Here is a 22489-nt window from a genome sequence, read left to right as displayed (position 1 = left end):
GCCGGCCTTTGTCCAAGCCTGAAGTAAAGGGTCTGAATACTTATGTAAACTTTTTTTCCCTGTTTTAAATGTTTTCATGAATTTGTAAAATTATCAAAACTGTTTTTTGCTTTGCCATGATGGGGTATTGTGTGTAGATTGATGAGGAAAAAAAATATTTCATCCATTTTCCAATCAGGCTGTAACTTGTAACTTTCCGAATGCACTGTATATCATTTTTGAACAAGGCATTTACTGTATTTGGATCACCAGGCTTCTCTTGTTCTGTTAACATTGTGAAAGCCTATTTGGTAAACATCTAAGCTTCGTTGGATATCATCGTATATATCTGTACTATGATCATTTGACCATAATGATTTTGCTTAGTGCAAAACCCATCCAATAACATGTATCCAACATGTGTATTGATTGTTTAAAAAATAAATAATCAAATAAATAAAGTAGTAAAACTCCATATAATACATTTGTTTTTAATTAGAATACCACATACTAGTACTTTCAGCAAGCACATTCACAATACACCACGGTCCAGTAACATATGATCAGCTCAGCGGTCTCAAATGGTTAGCAACTACTTGCTAACCATTTACAAAATTAGTTAACAAACAAAATTAGTTAACGATCCTTGATACTAAGCCAGAGTTCCAGATATATCAGATTGGGTGGCCTTTTTATCGTATAAAGTTCTTTGGGTATAGTTTGAATAACTTTCCCTCCTGCGTGGGCTCAAATCCATATTTCTCCAGCTGTTCCTTATCAAAGGAGCCTTCCTCAAAGTCTTTCTGGATCTGCTGGGCCACAGCCTCATAGAACAGACCCTCAGGGGTGACAGCGGGCTCCGTTCCAACCGGGGTGCGGTACGACACGTAGGGCTTGAGTCTGAATCCCTCCAAGTCAGGCACCACAAACTGGGGGATCATTGCCTGTATTGGAACAAATTTTCTGCTGGAGGTTAGTACTCCTGTTGGCTGTGCCCCTCTGCCTTTGTAGTGAGTCCTTGAGCCACGTTTGCTGGTGAATTCAGCCATACGATCAGCTCCTCTCACAATGCCCCGTCGAAGAGCATTCAATACACCCATCGCATCGAAGAGTTTTGGACTCAAACTTTTGGGCAAATCTGTATGGAGTCAATGAAATGGGTGAGATAACAATGGGTACTTTGGTAGCTAACAACAGTAAACATAGCTAACTCACTATTTCCTCACTGCTCGGAACCTACCTCTATCAGTTCTTTCACATTAGTTTCAATCAAGTAAAATGAGACTGGGATAAAGAAACAGATTAAAATAAGCATTTGAACTATTGACCATTTGAAACTGTGAGTCAAACTGTTGCAAGATATAGATAACACATTTTTATTTACAATGATGGTTACCAAAAGGCAAAAACGCCTCCTGCGGGATGGGATGAAAATATTTTTTTATAAAAATATTGGACAACACACACATCACAACACTACACTACATAAACTAGTATAGTGTAGATAATCATTGTACCAGTTAAACCGCTGTGAAATATAGTTTCCATAACCAAAAACATTGTTTTAGCTGTTTGAAGCTGGTGTACAAAGGTAAAAGAGCAAAAACAAAACTTAACGGTAGCATAGAAATACTGAACATAGAACAGCTAGACTTGCTTTCAAGTAGAATGATTTATCTAAAACTAAAATGTCTATGCAGATTTGACCAGGTCGACCGAAAAGTTACATATTGCCACTAATTGAAATAGTGTAGAATTACATTAATTCCTATAGAGGGTGCATTGGAGTCAACATGGGCTTCTTCTGGAGAGTGCCAATACCGTAGTTTCAAAGCCTATCACTGGCCAATATATAGCATTAATTAACAAGCCAGGGTTTATACACAATATTATTGTAAACGTGACACATTAAACATGTTGTAATTGTTGCTACCTGAAGACATATTCATCGCAAAAAACGTATTGAGCATTGTTGTCTACGCATAGCTTTGTTGGTAGCTGTTGTTAGCTAGCTAAGGTTAATTAGCTTGGTTTTGGACCAATGTGTTTTGCTAGCACTACAGTAGTTCGCTAGCTAGCAAAACACATGGGTCAACGACACTTTGACTCTCCGTTTCTATATAGCTGTACAGTCATTGTTGAAGTAGAAAGCAAGATAAGCACTACATGGCGATTAATATAACTTTAGCGATACTATGTGTCAAATCTATAGCTACACTCACCTTGAGCAGCGCCAACAACAAGATAGACACATTCGAAGAGCCAGACGTCAGAATAAAACGTTTTGCGATTGGTTTGATTCAGTCAGTGGTAGCCAATTGGAATTCCAGATACTGGCAGCGAGTCATCAGTGATAGAAAGACATGCATGTGTACATAAAACTTTGACAGTGGAGATAGTGGAACGTTAGGTAATACGAGCCAGTAAGTATATTATTGTAGCTAATATTTCCATTTAATCTTGTAGTGCAGTGTAAATAATTTGTGTTTATTTGACTGCATGGATGCAGACGGGGGTATCATTGGGCATTGGGCATGTCAGAATAACGGGACTTTGTCTGTTTGCCTGTCAGCCCATTTAGCTCTATGTGACAGTGATACAAATCTAGCCATATAACCGTCGACTGCCTGAACCTATGAGCACCAATTTAATAACTGTGATTAAACGTAATTAATTGGAAATGTGTTCGTAGTCTTCCATATTTATGTCGTAGATACATTATAGCTATTTAAGGCAACGTTAGTAGAATGTCATACCGGTGCGAATTGACTGTGTGTCTGTCCGTGATGGGTTTGTTTATCAATATAAGGGCACAGTTAGAGGAAAATATCATACATCCAGATCTTGAAATCAAGCCGGCCATGCACCTGCTCAGTATTTAATGATCTAGGCTAGATCAGGCAAATTTGATATACTCAGGATTCTAGGCCCTATTTGATTCCTGTCATGAACAATCTGTTTACTGGGGTGTGTATGAACCTATATCTGTGCGAGATGTCTCTAACGCACACATACAGGTTCAGGGTGTGTAGTGTAGTAGCCTAGACTTTCTACTTGCTTGTGGGTGAGTCTATTCAAGTATGCGTGTGCAATGGCCAGTGGGTGTCTCTGGTTACAGAGTGCAGACCAGGTGCAGACAGACACACTGGCAGTACACTCTGTGACTACAGTCTGTGAGTGATCCAGTGTTCTCATTAGTAATATTTATTTCTTCTCATTTGTGTCTGTTTTGTTAGGGGATGTTTTGGCATATTGGTTTTAGGGTTTCAAGAATTCACATAGTGCTCCTTTTGATTAGGCCTATCAGTGTGTGGAATAATTAGGACATTGCCCTCTGGTACCATTTCTCAAACCGTGTGAAGAATACTTTATTTTATTTTTTACAGTCTCTTCCACTGTGATTTGGAAAATGCATGTATACGGTTTGCCTTTTTTTTGGCTAGGAATGGATGACAAGGTGGATAACAAAGATGAGGACAGCTGCAGTATATACCCGGTAATAAAACCCGTTCTAAGTCTCCCACCAATTCAATAGGTCTACTACCCTGTCTATTACACAGTGTCCGATTCCATTTCTCCATCTAGGCTTAACCTTCTTGATGCCTGGTCATGAATAGACATCTGTTGAATGTTGGTTTCCTGCTTGTTTTGTAGAGCCTGGTGCCACTTGGCAGTGAAATTAAGGCCAGGATGCAACATTGGATGGAGGACAGAACAGAGACTGCTATGCCATTGCCATTGGTAGGTAGCTACCCAGCACTCTCCTCTCCAGCACTGACTCTGTGAACAGTGCTGTTGTGACTGTTCTTAGATCACCATGCCAGCAGCCCACTGAGGCTGCATCCAAAATGGCACTCTATTCCCTATAAAGTGTTGGTCTACTAAGGCTCTGGCCCAAAGCAGTGCATTATATAGGGAATAGAGTGCCATTTGGGATGAACTCCTAGTCAATATATTAGATGTCATTGTGGCTGTGGTTTGGTCCACGTCTAATAATCATCTTCTTTTGCCCTCCCAGTGGACTGGTGTGCTGGTCGTAGCTGTACTGACTGTGTTGGCAGTGTCTCTCATCGGCATGGTTGTGTTTTTATTCTACAGACGATACAAACAGTACAGTCAGTACTTCCTGCCTCCATTCTCTCATAAATGAAGAACTATTTGATTTATTTGTTTGTGTTTATTTAGAATCAGTTGGTGTACCGACCTACCTTTATCTATAAAATAATAATAATAATAATATATACAGGCAAATATTTCAAACCAGTAAAATAGTGAACATTGTTCAAGTTCGTCAAGTTGTAATAAAACAAAGAAAGTCATTTAGCTTTAATAGCCATATAGGCCTATGTGTCATGACAGTATGTGCTGTATGTTTTTTTTTCAGAGGAGCAGCAGCCTCACTATCGCTTCAGGAAAAGAGACAAAGTTATGTTTTATGGCAGAAAGATCATGAGAAAGGTCAGTTCCACGCCATCAGGCAATCCCTCGCACATTTTGTCTAGCGTGTCTCCCATAATTGTTTTGTGTCATTTTCAATATAAATAGCACATAGAGATACAGTAAATTACCTGTATGTTAGGCTCTACTGTAGCCTCGTCAAGCAGACCGACCACTGGTTAAGCAGACCGACCACTGGTCAAGCAGACTGACCAGGTTTCACTGACCACTGGTTAAGCAGACCGACCACTGGTTAAGCAGACTGACCAGGTTTCATTTCACTTCACTCGTTAGAATGTGAGCTATCACGAGATCAGGCTGGTTTCACAAGGCTAGCTATACTGAATTGATTTAAATTAAAACATCTCTCCCTGTTTTTTACCGTACCAGGTGCAGACCTTGTCCTCTACCTCAACCCCTACCTCTACCTCCGAGTCACAGAAGCAGCGAATCAGGAAGAGAACTAAAGTCCTGTCTATAGCGCGAAAGTGAGTCATGACTACACTGTATTCCGATGATACCTGTAGTGATAACCTCTCTTTTTCTGATGGTGAAAGGTTTGTACGGGTTTTGTATGTTTTAAGGATACATTTAAACACCACCCTAACACTTTGTGTCCCAGAATACTGCGCATTAGGAGGGAGCCCCCCACCCTGGTGGCTAAGGAGCCCCCTCCCTCTTTGCTGGAGGCTGACCTCACAGAGTTTGACGTGCAGAACTCTCACCTGCCCTCTGAGGTGCTCTACATGCTTAAGAACGTCAGGTAAGGTAACCGTAAACACCCAGACTAGGGACACTCAAATATGGACCTCCAGTCTAGTTCCACTGATGATTTTTAATTCTTACCCTTTAGTCGGGGACTGATTTAGACCCAGGATACCTGGTGAGTGCAATTAACTACCAGGTAAAAACTAAAACCAGAAGTGTAACTGGACCCGAGGTTCAGATTTGAGTGTCCCGCACCTAGACTGAGTAAATGATGGGTTGGCATGTTGTAAGGCGCTGCATTACCAACAGTTGTTTTAGCAAGCCCTATAAATGATAACCCCTGTGTAATCTATCCCACTATTGTCTGTGTGCTGTGACCAGGGTCCTGGGCCACTTTGAGAAGCCTCTGTTCCTGGAGCTGTGCCGTCACATGGTGTTTGTGCAGCTCCACGAGATGGAGACACTCTTTCGTCCCGGGGACATCGACGACAGCATCTATGTGGTGCAAGACGGCCGTCTGGAGCTCTGCATACGTGAGAGTGTAAGATCCCTACATGCTATATCTATCTGTTGCTGAAGCAACCTTATCATGAATAGGAAAATGAAGAAGGCCCGCACTCAGATAGAAAGGAAATTGTTTTCCATCTTTGACAAAAGTTTTGCCCAAAAGATCATGAGGGGACGTGGTCTCACCCGTTACGCTGCATTTACAACTACTTGTATTATGTACTTGAAGTTTGATAGTCAAATGAAAGTAACATGTATTTTGTTGTTATAGGATGGGACAGATGTGGTGGTAAAGGAGGTGTTTCCAGGAGACAGTGTCCACAGTCTGCTCAGTATCCTGGATGTCATCACTGTACGTTACGCTTTCCACTCTCATTTACCCTCTGATTCAGCTAGTGCATGTTTATTTGTCCACTGCACTCTGATAAGTACCTAAGACACAGGAGGCTGGTGAGGGGAGGACGATTCGTAGTAATGGCTGGAATGGAAAACCATGTGTTTGAGACTATCCTATTCCAGCCATTACAATGAGCCTGTCCTCCGATTTAAAGTGAGACCAGCCACCACTTCTCGTCCTCTACCCCCCTATGCATCCTAGGGTCACTCAGCCCCCTACAAGACTGTATCTGCCAGAGCTGCAACCCCTTCTACCATACTGCGTCTTCCAGCTGCTGCCTTCCATTCTGTGTTTGAGAAATACCCAGAGACCCTGGTCCGTGTTATCCAGGTACTGTTACTATCAGTGACAGACTGACCTAGGATACATCCCAAATGGTGCGCTATTCCCTGTGCAGTGCCTATAGATAGTCTAGACCCCCTTGAACTTCTTCTCTTCACATTTTGCTGCCTTAAAATCTTATCTAAAAATGTATTAAATTAGATTTTTTTTCTTACAGATCTACACAACTTACTCCACATTTTCAAAGTGTTTTCAAATTAATAAAAAATAAATAAAAACTGAAATAGCTTAATTGGATAAATCTCCGCCCCCCTGAGTTAATACTTGGTGGAAAAACCTTAAGCAGCCATTACAGCTGTGAATCATTTGGAATAAGATTTGACCAACTTTGCACAACTCTTAGGGCAACATATATCCATTGTTTTTGTCGAATTTGCTGAAGCTCATAATATTTGGTTGGGAATCTCTGATGGACAGTAATATTCCAACCTTGTCTCTGATTTTTTCTTTAAGAGGCAGGGTAGCCTAGTGGTTAGAGCGTTGGACTAGTAACCGGAAGGTTGCGAGTTCAAACCCCTGAGCTGACAAGGTACAAATCTGTCGTTCTGTCCCTGAACAGGCAGTTAACCCACTGTTCCCAGGCCGTCATTGAAAATAAGAATTTGTTCTTAACTGACTTGCCTGGTTAAATAAATTTTAAAAAGCAGATTTAATTGAGGACTGAGACTAAATCACTCAACACCTCTTAGAAAGCCATTCTGGTGTGTATTTTTTGCATTCAAATTTGTGTTATTGTCTCACTGAAAAAAAAACTCTATCCCAAAGTTAGGTTTTCAGAAGACAGAGGCAGGTTTTCTCCTTTCATATTTATTTTGATCCTGACAAACTCTCCAGTCCCTGCCCATGACAAGCATACCCATAACATGTTGCTGCCACCACCACAATATTGGATTTGACCCAACCCTGTAGTTTTAAATTTAAGCCAAAAAGTTAATTTATTTGCCATGTTGTCTTGCAGTAGGTTGTGTAGATCTGTAGGACATAAATCTGTTTTAATCCCTTTTTAGATTGAATTTTAAAGCAGCAAAATGTGCAAAAAGTTCAAGTGGGTGTAGACTTTCTATAAGCACTGTAAAGTGCACAACGTTTGACCAGGGCCCATATAGTTCTGGTCAAAAGTAATGGACTAAAAAGGGAATAGAGTGCCATTTGGGATGTGGTCTGTACCCAGGGAAATCAGCCATTATATAATATCACTCAAATACTGGAGATCACACCTCCTGCCTGGTTTGTAGGCAACTATGACATTATTCTGTAGTTACACAGCTAAACCCAAAAAACTAAATCACTGAGGATTTTGTATTTTCAGACATTTTCAGGGTTCTGCTCTCTTTACAAAGACAGTGGAGTCATTTGTTGCTTTTTTGTTATTGTCCTTTCTAGATCATCATGGTACGCCTGCAGAGAGTCACCTTCCTAGCCCTTCACAACTACCTAGGCCTTACCACCGAGCTCTTCAATGCAGTATGACACACATACACACACACACGACTGGGTATTTCATCTTTGAAGGGGATGTATACTCCTGATGGTTCTGTGTGTGTGTTCCATGTGTGTCTTTCAGGAGAGACAGGCGATCCCCCTTGTGGCAGTACACAGTGTGATAGGTGAAGCCAACCCAAATAGGGGTCGAGACAGACATCAATCTCGATCTGATGAGTCTGGCCATGAGAAGGGGCCCAGCGACACAGGTCAGTTATTATGGGATGGTCATCTCACTGGTAAATGCCAGCATAGAAACCAATGTTAATTCTAGCTTTGGTTTTGCATACAGTTCCAAACATTCCGGTAACTTTCCCCCAAAAAAACAAATCCCATTTGGAAGATTCCTGGAATCAGGAGGGAATTAACAGGATGTCTGGGAATCCTCCAAGTGGGGTTTCTGGAAAACCTGGCAATTTGGGGAAAGTTATTGGAAATGTGCAACCCTAGTCTGCATTATGTCTTGATTACATTTGGATTACCATATCATGAAAATATGAATCCAGATGGATAAGTGTGGAGGTTGTTATGTTATGTCACTATGAAGAATGATGGCTTGCTGGAAAGCAGGACATACTCATGGCATAGTTGTATGGTGTTGTTTCAGAAATTGGAGAGAGGAAGTCCTGTCTTTCAAATAGCAGCCCAACCACTAAAGGAAAAAGGTCTCGCTCCCAGTCCACTCCTCTGGCAGTGTCAAGTAAGCATACATTACACACACACACACACACACACACACACACACACACACACACACACACACACACACACACACACACACACACACACACACACACACACACTGGTCAGACCACATAGTAGTGGCCTGTCCTGTACTGTAAATCTTAAGATATTGTTGAGGAATTGCACTTACAAACAATCTTCTTTTTTTTGTTATGTTTTTGCATAAGTAGTGTTTTGTGAATCCGGCCCTGTACTGTACAAGCCCTGGTCCGTGTGTCTGAATGCTTTTTGTCTCTCTCCTCACACTCTTGAGGTGCCACATCGGCTGACCTCAACATGGCATATCAGCGAGCCAGAATAACAGAAGAAGCAGCTAAAGCAGACACACCGCCACCAAGTCCTCAGGTCCCACACAAGGTCTGTGATGCACTGCAGATTTACCAGACACATGTCAGTGTAACAACGTCCATAAGATACATAGTCAGAGACATTCCTAGTTATGTCTCTGACTCTCTCTCTGACTCTTCCTCTCTCAATTCAGTTCAATTCAAAGGGCTTTATTGGTATGGGAAAATATGTTTACATTGCCAAAGCAAGTGAAATTGACAATTAAACAAAAGGGAAATGAAGAAGGGAAATTAATTAATCAGAAATCAACAGTAAACATTAAACTCACGAAAGTTAAAAATAATATAGACATTTCAAACGTTATATTATTGGCTATGTAACAGTGTTGTAACAATAAATAAGGAGATACGTATAGTTGATTTATTTATAGGTCACAAATCTTGCTGCTATGGTGGCACACTTGTATTTCACATAATAGATATGGGAGTTTATCAATACTGGATTTGTTTTCAAATTCTTTGTGGGTCTGTGTAATCTGAGGGAAATATGTGTGCCTAATCTGGTCATACATTTGACAGGAGGTTAGGAAGTGCAGCTCAGTTTCCACGTCATTTTGTGGGCAGTGGGCACATAGGCAGACTTGGCTCTCAAGAGAAGATAGGCTATGGCAGCCTCTCTCAATAGCAAGGCCATACTCACCCCCCCCCCTCCCCTTTCTCCCTTTCATTCATCAGTCCATTCTGAAGAAGAGTGTGACCATGGTGCACACTCCCTCTGCTGTCTTTCACTACTCTGAGGCTGGAGGAGGTCAGTCATGTCACATCCACCACAGCAAGGTCAACGCCATCTTTCAGGCTGCCAAGAAGGACCTGCAGCGCCTCATACAACTACAGGTACTGGATGGCTCTCTCTGGGTCTCCGTATAAACTAGAACACATCCAGCAGGCTGGCCCCGGAGAGCCAATGTATGTGGCCCCGGAGAGCCAAAGAGCTGGGCTGGAACAGAAGCTGCACACACTGCAGGAGTTTGGACATTCCTGACATATTTTCTGACCCTCTTCTTACCTCCCTATCTCTCTCCCGCTTTCTGTCAGGACCCCAGTCTGCTGGAGGGCAGGGTGACTCTGCGTCAGGTCAAAGCTGGCTGTGTGTTGAACAGCCAGGGGGACCAGGTCAGTCAGTCTGTCTGCATGCTGCCTGGTAGTGGTAGACATAGCCTTTAGCCCTGAGGCTAGAGCTCACCTCAGTAAAACATCTGCTTCTTCCCTGTCAGCAGCACGGCCAGAAACAGTCAACGTCATTTGTTATTTTGCATCATTTTATAAGTGGTTCATTTATGTGTGTCAAAAGGCACTATTCCCTATAGGGTGGACTACTTCTGACCAGGGCTCTAGTCAAAAGTAGTGCACTATATGGAGAATAGGGTGCCATTTGGGACTCGCCCATTGACATTATGTATAGCTGTATCTCCCTGGGCCGTCTGTTCCCTCTGGTAGGATGCAAGTGTGCAGTTTGTGATCTCGGGGGCGCTCCATGTGTACCAGCGGACGATCGACCGCGAGGAGGACACCCTGCTGTTTCTGACTCACCCAGGGGAGATGGTGGGTCATCTGGCCGTGCTGACTGGTGAACCCCTCATCTTCAGCGTCCGAGCACACAGGGACTGCACCTTCCTGTCTATCTCTAAAGCTGCCTTCTATGAGTATGCCGTTTTCCTTGTGTATAGACACAGACACACAGATGCAGGCACAGAGACACACACACGCACACACACTCGATGGCTGATGACAGTATTGTTACTGTAATTCTCATATTTGTCCCAGACCTTGTTGTCCCACACCCTGTTGGTGTGCATGTTTTTGTGCACAGTAGTTGCTGTCTGAATCTGTGAATGTGGGTCTATGTAGGATCATGCGCGAAGAGCCACGGGTGGTGCTGAATGTGGCTCACACCGTGGTGAAGAGGGTGTCAGGCTTCGTCAGGCAGATAGACTTTGCTCTGGACTGGATGGCTGTGGAGGCTGGCCGCACTGTCTACAGGTACCTGCTGAATAGCATAGAAGTACATATAGAACACTAGAATGGACATAGGCATCCTAGCAACATGACAAAAAAACATCCATCTTGGTCAGGGAATTATAGGATCTCTATGCTGAATGGTCTCATATCCTCTATCTCCCTCAAATTTGAATCTGGACCTCGAAACCAGTTCCAATGCTTTTTAAATTTTTATTCTTCCCCGCTGATGAGGGACTGATTTAGACCTGGGACTTCAGGTGGATGCAATGAATTATCAGGTAGAACAGAAAACATAGACTAGACTATTCAACTCTGACCCTATCTGTTTCTCTGTCTAACTGCTGCATCCAACCGTTTCTAGGCAGGGAGACAAGTCGGACAGCACCTTCATCGTCCTCAGTGGCCGCCTGCGCTCTGTCATCGCAAAGGATGATGGGAAGAAGGAGTTGGCCGGAGAGTATGGTCGCGGTGACCTCATAGGGGTGGTGAGTGCTCTATAATCCCATATTCTTTATGGTTGATGTATTTAACTCTAGCCTGGTCCCAGACCTGTTTGTGCTATCATGTAAATTCCTTGTCACCCATTGTCGTGGCTTGACAAAGAGTGACAATGAGTTGGGAAGAGAACAAACAAATCTGGGACCAGGCTAATTTAACTTCAAGAGATGGAACCATTGATTAACTGTTATTCATAGAACTTGTGTGGTGTCCTCAGGTGGAGGCCCTGACCCACATGAACCGAGCCACTACAGTGCACGCCATCAGGGACTCTGAGCTAGCCAAGCTGCCTGAGGGGGCCCTCAGCTCCATCAAGAGGAGGTATCCGCAGGTAGTGACCAGACTCATCCATCTGCTGGGACAGAAGATCCTTGGAAATATGCAGCAGGTTCACGGCCCCTTGGCAGGTTAGTGTACACTACCGTTCAAAAGATTGGGGTCACTTGGAAATGTCCTTGTTTTGGAAAGAAAATCACATTTTTTTTGTCCAGTTTGCACTGTTCTGTGAAGGGAGTAGTACACAGCGTTTTACAAGATCTTCAGTTTCTTGGTAATTTCTCGCATGGAATAGCCTTTATTTATCAGAACAAAAATAGACTGACGAGTTTCAGAAGAAAGGTCTTTGTTTCTGGCCATTTTGAGCCTCTAATCGAACCCACAAACGCTGATGCTCCAGATACTTAACTAGTCTACAGAAGGACAATTTTATCACTTCTTTAATCAGAACAACAGTTTTCAGCTATGCTAACATAATTGAAAAAGGGTTTTCTAATAATCAATTAGCCTTTAAAAATTATAAACTTGGATTAGCTAACACAACGTGCCATTGGAACACAGGAGTGATGGTTGCTGATAATGGGCCTCTGTATGCCTATGTAGATATTCCATAAAAAATTCAGCCATTTCCAGCTACAATAGTCATTTACAACATCAACAATGTCTACACTGTATTTCGGATCAATTTTAACGGACTTTAATGGACTTTTCTTGTTTCAAAAACAAGGACATTTCGAAGTGACCCACATCTTTTGAACGGTGGTGTAGATTTAAAATGTATGTGTCAGGGGGATAGTGTGTGTGTGTGTGTGTTCTTGTATTCTGTCTGTGTCAACCACCCATGGTGTATCAGCGATGCCTCTGTCTTCCTGCCTCTGTTGTAGCCCGTGGTCTGACGCTACAACCCCCCAGCAGTAAGTGGGATTCAGGGAGCCCGGCCTCTAACCTGTCCACTGTGACCATCCTGCCTGTGTCAGAGGAGGTGCCTCTTACAGCCTTCACACTGGAGCTGCAGCATGCACTCAGTGCCATTGGTACATATCATTACTACTAGTCCTGCTTCACCACTCCCGGTGACACAAACAGCAGATGTCGTTGGACTAAAAAGTGAACTACGACTACTAATTATTTTTCACTATAGCTTGCTGGTCTACATTCAGTATGTACTATTTTATTTCTGTTGGACTTTTAGGTCCCACCTTACTCTTGACCAGTGACATCATCAAACAGCGACTGGGTGCTGCCGCACTGGACAGGTAGGAATGACGTAATCATTTCAGGCATGCACGCTGTTGTCTGCGTTAGCATATTTGTGTCAAGATCAGCTGGTTGTCATAGTTGAAGGAAACATTTGAAAGGATACACACATCTCAACCCTCTCCTCTGTAGTGTGCATGAGTACCGCCTGTCCAGCTGGCTGGGGCAGCAGGAGGATATCCACCGCATCGTTCTCTACCAATCAGACGATACCTTGACCCCCTGGACACAGCGCTGCATCCGCCAGGCCGACTGCATCATCATAGTGGGACTGGGAGAGGCCGAGCCGACCGTGGGCGAGGTATAACGTTTAAAAAATGCACACCAACACCTCTGCCTTTTTTCTTGAACCTTTATTTAATCCGGGAAGTCCCATTGAGGTCAGAATACCTCTTTTACAAGGGAGACCTGGCCAACAGGGGCAGCTCGATAAGAAACAACATATAGCTGTAGAACCCTATCTGCCTAATGGGTTTTAGGAAAGTCGAGGGCTTACTTTGTTTTATGCAGTCTCTATGAAGTGGGATAACTGGCCTACTGAGTGTATGTGGGATTAAGCTTCTTAATTAGCTTCGCTAGGATGAACCCCTATTAGTAAGACAGTTTATTAGGGGTTAAATGATTGAAGCTTAATGAGGAAGAAGAGAATCAAGGCTTGTCTCTTTCAGACTCTGCTGTCTGATTGACATGAAGGACAAATCTCAAATGACACCCAATCCCCTCTTCTACAGTGCATTACTTATAGTGTGCCATTTGGGACTAACACTTAATTTAGGCCTCCTTCACTGGGGGTGTGACGCTGTTGTCCCTGTGCTGTGGCCTCTGTCCCCTAGTTGGAGCGGATGCTGGAGGGCAGTGCAGTGCGGGCCCAGAAGCAGCTGATCCTGCTGCACAGGGAGGACGGTCCCCCGCCTCAGGGCACTGTGGAGTGGCTCAACATGAGGAGCTGGATCTCCAGACACCTGCACCTCTCCTGTCCACACAGGGTCTTCTCCAAGAGGAGTCTGCCTAAACTGGTACCCTATATACACACACATACACAGGCACGCACACACGCGCAGGCAGGAACAGAGACAGGCACGCACACATGCGCAGGCAGGAACAGAGACAGGCAGGCACGCACACACACGCGGACAGGAAGGCACACATATATACACCACCGTCCTACCCAAATGTGGTATTTTCCAGTAGTAGCCTGTCCATGCTAGTACACACACACCTCAGCCAGAATAGTCATAGCTCCTCTCACTGACTAGACAGTATTCAACCTACCTTTTCAATCTTGGCTTTTGACCTGTAGCTTGGTTCACTCTGCCTCTGTATGATGCACGTCTCAGAAGGAAGCCTTTAGATAACATTTACTGAGCTTTCCGAAAACAATCTTGACCTAGGCTGCTTCCCAAATGGCACCCTATTTTCTATATAATGTATAGCTCTCTGGTCAAAAGTAGTGCACTCGGGAATAGGGTGCCAATTGAGACGAATCACACATTTGCTGACTCTTCCCCTCTACTTCTGCTCCTGTGGTGCTGTGCTCCTGTGGTCCTGCTGTGGTTGTCCTCAGAGAGAGATGTACCAGCGTGTGTTCCAGAAGCCTCCAGACCGCCACTCTGACTTCAGCCGTCTGGCCAGAGTCCTGACAGGCAACACCATCGCCCTGGTGCTGGGGGGAGGGGGTGCAAGGTGCTGCTAATCTCTTTCCAGACCTCACACTCCGATGTAACATGCTGCACAATCAGTAGTAACTTTTTAGCGGATTAGATCTGGAATCTGCAGTCGTCACATTACGATTTTTACGCCGCAGATTTTTACAACTGCAATTATTCAAACATTCTTGTAGGATTATAGTCCCTGGTTTTGGTTTTCCTGTTTTTTGCCCAACTTTAAATCATTTTCATATTTCTAGTATAGAGAGTGTGTGGCTGTTTTGTGTCCTTGTTCTCTCTGGATGCCTCTTTCCTCTGTCTACCTTGCTATGAGGCCTCTGTCTTTCGATAATGGCTTTTCTGTCTTTCTTTTCTGCTTTCTGTTCTTGTTCCCTTTTGCTCTGGCATGTCCAGGAGCTGGGTCACGGTGGGTATATTCTCTAGTCCCGTCAACACTGCTCCCTCTGACTGTCCACTAAAACGCTTCCTTAGGCTAAACGTCCCCCCTCTTATACTCACACACAGACTGTGCTTTATTGTCCAGTGTCATGTTTTGGACTCTTGTGTAACCTACCTGTGGTCCGTGTCCCTCCAGGGGTTGCTGTCAGGTTGGCATCCTGCGGGCGATCAATGAGGCGGGCATCCCTGTGGACATGGTGGGCGGCACCTCCATCGGCTCCCTGATGGGGGCGCTGTACGCTGAGGAGAAGAGCAACAGCCGTATGAGGGTCCGCGCACGCGAGTGGGCCATGGTGAGAAGATACAGGACGGCCGAAGCTGGGCTCACTGCATAAGAGGATGTTTTCCTAATCCCAAATGGTACCCTATTCCATATGTAGTGCACTACTTTTGACCAGGGCACTAGTCAGAAGTAACGCACTAAATAGGGAATAGGGTTTAAGACGTAGCCGTTGTCTTTGGCTCCAGAGAAGTTGATCGTAAGGTATCTCTCCACCTCTCTCCAACACCAGGACATGAGGTCCATCTTCAAGAAGGTGTTCGACCTGACGTACCCGGTGACCTCCATGTTCTCTGGGGCCTCCTTTAACAACAGCGTCAGCGCTGTATTTAAGGGCAAACAGATCGAGGTGAGAGGACAGGGGGTTGTAGTCCACACTCCACTTGACAGGATCCCATTGTGAATAGTGATGGTTTTAATTAGGCCTCAGTGATCAGTTTAAAAATCCGTATTATTTATTCATCCCTAGATTTGACCCATACTTATGACTGCTGGCTTATGGCATCCATTCAACATGATCTCGACAATACCGGGTCAGCTCATAGTTTATTTTCATCAGCTAAACATTTCTTCTCCTCTCTCTCTTTCCCCCGCGTGCTACTCTCCTAGGACCTGTGGATCCCCTACTTCAACATCACCACAGATATCACTGCTTCATCCATGAGGGTTCACACTGACGGTCTGTCTGGCTTTATTCTCAATGTCAAAAACGGCACCCTATTCCCTATATATATAGTGTACTACTTTTGACCAGGGTTCCGTAGGGCTCAGGTTTAAAACTAGTGTACTAGATAGGGAAAAGGAGGCCATTTGATACGGGTCAAAAGTAGTGCACTATGTAGGGAATACGTTGCCATTTGGGACCTTTGACTCTGTTGAGGTATTGAACCTCAGCATGCCCTCCTCTTGTAGGTTCCCTATGGAGGTATGTGCGTGCCAGCATGTCACTGTCTGGGTACCTGCCACCCCTCTGTGACCCCAAAGACGGACACTTACTCATGGACGGTGGCTACATAAATAACCTACCTGGTCAGTATGTATATGCCATGTCTCAAACAACTATAAAACATGACGTTAAAAGTCAGCATACATGAATAGTTATACTGTACAAGTTAGAGACATTACCTTGCATGTGATGTACACAGTAGATGCCATGGCTATTGGTCAGTGTTTGTCACTCTATCTCTCTCTCTCACCTTCACTTTATTTATAATATATATATTTATATTATATAGCTGATGTAGCTCGCTCCATGGGAGCCAAAGTAGTAATAGCCATCGATGTGGGCAGCCAGGACGAGACTAACCTCACCAACTACGGTGACTCACTGTCTGGCTGGTGGCTGCTATGGAAACGCTTCAACCCCCTGGCAAAGAAAGTCCAGGTGAGTCAGGAGGATGTAAAAAAAAATCATGCTCACAACCGAGAATACCTTGTGGTCATTTAGTTCACAATGATTAATATCTGCTGATCACAACGGATCTATCTAGCCTGTTTTAGAGTGCTCCAACTCCTGTTGACCATATTAGTCCTTTTTGGATACTTTTCCTGGGTAAGCCCTATTGTTGTTGAGGACCCCTGCTACTCTCCTTTGTTTGCTGAGGCACGGAGGCCTACCTGAACTCAGATCTATTTCTGGATTCTTCTAATCCTCTATAAGGTCCTGAACATGGCTGAGATCCAGACCAGGCTTGCGTATGTGTGCTGCGTTCGTCAGCTGGAGTTAGTTAAAGACAGCGAGTACTGCGAGTACATCCGGCCACCCATTGATCACTACGGCACCTTAGAGTTTGGCAAGTTCGATGAGATCGCCGTGAGTAGCCCTCTTTTTCTCACTGTGTGCGTCCCAAATGATACCCTATATGGTGCACTGCTTTTGACCACAACCCGTAAAGTAGTGCACTATATAGAGAAAAGGGTGCCATTGGGGACCCAGACACTGTCTCCATGGCTCTCCATCTGTCTTGTCTCATCATAATCTCACCTAATCCCCCCCCCTCCTTCTCCCTCTGTCTCTCGCTCTCTCTGTCTCAGGAAGTGGGCTACCAGCACTGCAAGACAGTGTTTGACATGTGGAGTCGTAGTGGAGTTGTGGACAAGATGATGAAAGACAGACATCAAGAGGAATTTCATAACACGAAGAGCGGCAATGTGAGTTAGCTAGTTACACAGACCAGTTCTCAACTGCACCACACCTTGTTTCTATTTCAGATGTTGCAGCAGCTATTCCAATCCCACTTCAGCCCTGGTTGCACATCTCATTGGTTCAGGATTTTTTTTAACATGTTTTTTTGTGTGTCGTTTTTGACTGATTGCTTCCAATACTAGCAGTTATGAAATGGACTGTGGCAATTTCCTAATTTACAGTTGCCAATAAATGTTCCTTTAGACTGTTGACTGGCATTTGTGTGTGTGTGTGTGTGTGTGTGTGTGTGTGTGTGTGTGTGTGTGTGTGTGTGTGTGTGTGTGTGTGTGTGTGTGTGTGTGTGTGTGTGTGTGTGTGTGTGTGTGTGTGTGTGTGTGTGTGTGTGTGTGTGTGTGTGTGTGTGTGTGTGTGTGTGTGTGTCTGTGTGTGTGTGTGTTTTTCAGGTGGTCACGTGTCCCAATGCCTCCTTCACTGACCTGGCAGAGATTGTCTCTCGAATTGAGCCTGTCAAACCAGTCCTGGTGGCAGGTGAGAGGGACACACACACACACTTCCTGTACCTATTTGGTTCCTGTGTTATTCTCTACACCTTCTCTGTCTTCCTTTCTCCCTCAGAGTTATCAGATGAATACCAAACAGACTATGATGAGGAGGCTATAGAGAGTGCTCTCTCTGACTTTGACATGTCTAATCCCAACAGTGGAGCGGAACACACAGAGGGGGAGGAGACTGCAGACACAGTATGTACAAGGTTGAAGTCCAAATGGCCCCCTATTCCCATTTGGGACGCACACATATACCCACTGAAGCAGGGTCCAGGATTACCTTTAGGGAAATTATGCTAACTAGTAAATAAACAATATACCAAGGAATCTTCCAGAGATGTTGTGTTGTTTGATCTTCTACAGTAGACAGAGACCAGGCTGCTTTAACCACTCACCTCTTTTTCACTCTCTCTCTACCTCTCTCTCTCTCTCTCTCTCTCTCTCTCTCTCTCTCTCTCTCTCTCTCTCTTTCTACCTCTCTCGCTCTCTCTTTCTACCTCTCTCTCTCTCTTTCTACCTCTCTCTATCTCTCTACCTCTCTCTCTCTCTCTCTCTCTTTCTACCTCTCTCGCTCTCTCTTTCTACCTCTCTCTCTCTTTCTACCTCTCTCTATCTCTCTACCTCTCTCTCTCTCTCTCTCTCTCTTTCTACCCCTCTCTCTCTACCTCTCTCTCTACCTCTCTCTCTACCTCTCTCTCTCTCTCTACCTCTCTCTCTCTTTCTACCTCTCTCTCTCTTTCTACCTCTCTCTCTTTCTACCTCTCTCTCTCTCTCTTTCTACCTCTCTCTCTCTCTCTTTCTACCTCTCTCTCTCTCTCTCTCTCTCTCTCTCTCTCTCTCTCTCTTTCTACCTCTCTCTCTCTTTTTCTTCCTCTCTCTCTCTCTTTCTACCTCTCTCTCTCTCTCTCTCTCTCTCTCTCTCTCTCTCTCTCTCTCTCTCTCTCTCTCTCTCTCTCTCTCTCAGGATGAAGAGATTCAGATCAAGGTCCGATGTCACCAAACCGTCAGACTGTGTTGATGATGCATCCGTCCAGTTAGCAGTGGTCCTCAATGCCAGTCTAGACTTTTCAAAATGCACTATTTTTAAACATTATTTTAGCAGATGCTCTACAGTATGTCCAAACATGAATGAAGGACAAATGTACACTTTGTCCTCTTTGACATCAAAAAGGATTTTCCCAATCAGGGAGCAGAGATTTATATTATATCACTAATATCGTATCATATACACACCTAGAGGGGAGGTGTGGAATGTACAATGTGAATTGTGAGTTCATGTAGGGGAGCCAAAATAAGCACAAGTCATATAGTTGAAGTCGGAAGTTTACATACACTTAGGTTGGAGTCATTTAAAACTTGTTTTTCAACCACTCCACAAATTTATTGTAAACAAACTATAGTTTTTAGCCGGTTAGGGCATCTACTTTGTGCTTGAAACAATACATTTTTCCAACAATCGTGTACAAACAGATTATTTCACTTATAATTCAAGTATCACAATTCCAGTGGGTCAGAAACTGGTGTAACTGAGTCAGGAATTTAGGCCTCCTTGCTCGCAAACGCTTTTTCAGTTCTGCCCACAAATGTTCTATGGGATTGAGGTCAGGGCTTTGTGATGGCCTCTCCAATACCTTGACTTTGTTGTCCTTAAGCCATTTTGCCACAACTTTGGAAGTATACTTGGGGTCATTGTCCATTTGGAAAACCCATTTGCGACCAAGCTTTAACTTCCTGACTGATGTCTTGAGATGTTGCTTCAATATATCCACATCATTTTCCATTCTCATGATGCCATCTATATTGTGAAGTGCACCAGTCCCTCCTGCAGCAAAGCACCCCCACAACATGATGCTGCCACCCATGTGCTGCTTTACGGTTGGGATGGTGTTCTTCAGCTTGCAAGCCTCCCCCTTTTTCCTCCAAACATAACGATGGTCATTATGGCCAAACAGTTCAATTTTTGTTTCATCAGACCAGTGATCTTTGTCCCCATGTGCAGTTGCAAACTGTAGTCTAGCTTTTTTATTTTTGATGGTGGTTTTGGAGCACTGGCTTTATCCTTGCTGAGCGGCCTTTCAGGTTATGTCGATATAGGACTCGTTTCACTGTGGATATAGGTACTTTTGTACGTTCATCTCTAGGAGACAGAACGCGTCTCCTTCCTGAGCGGTATGATGGCTACGTGGTCCAATAGTGTTTATACTTGTGTACTATTGTTTGTACAGATGAACGTGGTACCTTCAGGCGTTTGGAAATTGCTCCAAAGGATGAACCAGACTTGTAGAGGTCGACAATTTTTTTCTGAGGTCTTGGCTGATTTCTTTTTATGTCCTGACCACCATTCCAAAACTATAGTTTGTTAACAAGAAATGTGTGTTGTGGTTGAAAAACAAGTTTTAATGACTCCAACCTAAGTGTATGCAAACTTTCGACTTCAACTGTATTATACCATGATAAACTGGGTCCCATCCTTACAAACCCACCTGCACATACACAGTGAGAGCACTTCTCTAATGTGCTGCTGTTTGCACATGCTGTTGATCAAAACCCTATTGTAGCGAATTCGGGGGTAGGCTCTTGGTGTCGGGTTAAGGTCGCTACACTATTTATAATTTCTCAGCCGATATGTTTAGGTTAGGTTGTATTATGATCAAGGTCATTGCATTTACATTTCATTCAGTATACTGTGGTTACACGTGAAACTATATGAACTCCAGATGATCATGGTCACGCAAGCATATCCATGCATCTTTAATTATACTCCCTTTTTTCAGTTGCCATATGTGCCTTTCACATTTCTGGTTTTTACAGAACAGCTCCTTTTTTTTTGACTGACTGATTGATAGTGATTTGATTTGATTGAATATTTCCTTATTACAATCAATCTCATTAGATTGGGTTGCAAAACAATCATATTGTATAGTATTGTGATGTTATTGTTGTTCAGAGTGTATGTATGTCCTCGTCACTTTACGTAATAGATTAGTAAATGTTATCAGTTATTACTGACTGACTCTGACAGCCCTAGTTGTCACTTTAAGGAATGTAGCAGAAGTATTGTTATTTGCATTGTTAGGAGGAAACGTGAGCGCCGTATTAGCAGGGATGTGTCAGTGATACCATACTGTATGTGTTTATTCTAGTCAGGGTTATGGAATATCTGTGGTACACAACTAAGAAGAAAAGGTGGAGGAGTATCAGAAAATAGATCGTACTTTGATAGTATTTTATTGACACGCTTCTTACTGAGCTCACCCTGGTTGAATCAACAATATGTCCAGGTAATTTCAATGAAATTGTATTGAAATTACTTGGAATAGTGGTTGAATTGACATCTGTGACCAGTGGATTCAGTCTTTTATGATTTGAAAACCGATTTCAAATAATAATGACTTGATTATGAATTCATTACATTATTAATTAATTACTGGTTGACTGAATGGGCGATTCTTCTTCAAATAACTGTTATGTCTTTTTGTCTACTGCAATTCAGCTTTTAGCTGCGATTGTATACAAGGCAGACTAACTAATAATAAAACCTTGATATATTAGTGACAAAAACGAGTTAACAATCAATGTCGAACGATAGACTGTTACTCTGTTTAAAGCCTTTCACTATGTTATGCTGCCAGGAACCTCTTCCTCGGGCTATTGCGCATTTGGGAAAAGGTGTCTGGGAATGAGATAAAGCTGTCAGTAGCCAATTTAGTATTCATGTGTGAGATATGTAATGGCTAATAAATTGCACTGACTTCTACTTATCCTTATTCCTATTAGTGCTCAAGTTCTAGTCATATGCTGATATATAATACAATTTAAAGATGGGTGTCACGCGGGGCTAGGTGGGTGCAGGAATCCGACGGAGAGAGAGAGAGTAACTGAGTTGAAGTGCTTTACTCTTGCACACCAAAATAATAATCCCAACAAAATACAGGACACAATGAAAGACAACCCAAAAACAACAGGGTGTAAAGAAAAGAAAATACACCACTACCTAACATGCACACGCGTAACATTAAGACAATCCCGCACAAAGCAAAGGCGGGTCAAACTACTACATTTTGGGAAGCTAATTAAACCAAAATAAACACAGGTGAAACTAATAAGACAAAACCAACAGACAAACCAAAAAGGGTTCGGTAGCGGTTAGTAGGACGGCGACGACGAACGCCGAGCACCGCCCGAACAGGCAGGGGAGAGAACTTCGGCGGAAGTCGTGCCAATAGGCAACTGTTTTCTTTAAATGACTACCTCACGTGCCGGAGGTAATAAAACGTATCTATGTTTTATTATGACGTCGAAGAATTATATCAATCCATGACACGGTTCTTCTATGCGTGACAATAATCTATTGAAAAGCGCCGATAAAACAAAAATGCATATTACAGCGAAAGGCAGGACAATATGCAGTCGGCGGATACAAAGGCAAAGATGCTGACTCTGCAAGAGCAGCGGCTCTGCGTACAACAATTAGGTAAAG

General features: G+C 43.5%; 2 protein-coding genes across 2 annotated transcripts; one reads left to right on the top strand and one right to left on the bottom strand.

Annotated features, from left to right (window-relative positions):
* Positions 1–454: 454 nt before the first annotated feature.
* On the bottom strand, positions 455–2280 carry LOC135544239 (large ribosomal subunit protein mL41-like). Its single transcript, XM_064971701.1, has 2 exons — positions 2202–2280; positions 455–1117 (listed from the first exon to the last, which is right to left on the bottom strand). Exon 2 carries the CDS (start codon positions 1077–1079, stop codon positions 672–674), a length of 408 nt encoding a protein of 135 aa, XP_064827773.1. The 5' UTR covers positions 1080–1117; positions 2202–2280; the 3' UTR covers positions 455–671.
* A 47-nt stretch (positions 2281–2327) lies between these two features.
* On the top strand, positions 2328–21751 carry LOC135544229 (patatin-like phospholipase domain-containing protein 7). Its single transcript, XM_064971690.1, has 35 exons — positions 2328–2402; positions 3423–3475; positions 3634–3720; positions 3998–4094; positions 4364–4437; positions 4807–4904; positions 5039–5179; positions 5506–5665; positions 5903–5983; positions 6230–6358; positions 7754–7834; positions 7935–8061; positions 8460–8552; positions 8850–8953; positions 9619–9777; positions 9979–10056; positions 10381–10586; positions 10792–10923; positions 11264–11387; positions 11618–11807; positions 12561–12710; positions 12869–12932; positions 13066–13234; positions 13767–13949; positions 14498–14616; positions 15175–15331; positions 15551–15667; positions 15928–15997; positions 16231–16347; positions 16554–16702; positions 16979–17131; positions 17353–17469; positions 17908–17992; positions 18080–18204; positions 18974–21751. The coding sequence occupies exons 2-35, from the start codon at positions 3425–3427 to the stop codon at positions 19025–19027; spliced, it is 4041 nt and encodes a 1346-aa protein (XP_064827762.1). The 5' UTR covers positions 2328–2402; positions 3423–3424; the 3' UTR covers positions 19028–21751.
* The last annotated feature ends 738 nt before the right edge of the window (positions 21752–22489 follow it).

Source organism: Oncorhynchus masou, chromosome 1 (assembly GCF_036934945.1).
Source record: "Oncorhynchus masou masou isolate Uvic2021 chromosome 1, UVic_Omas_1.1, whole genome shotgun sequence".
Lineage (NCBI taxonomy): Eukaryota > Metazoa > Chordata > Actinopteri > Salmoniformes > Salmonidae > Oncorhynchus > Oncorhynchus masou.
Note: the sequence above shows the minus strand (reverse complement) of the source record. Positions and strands in the feature narration are given on the sequence as shown.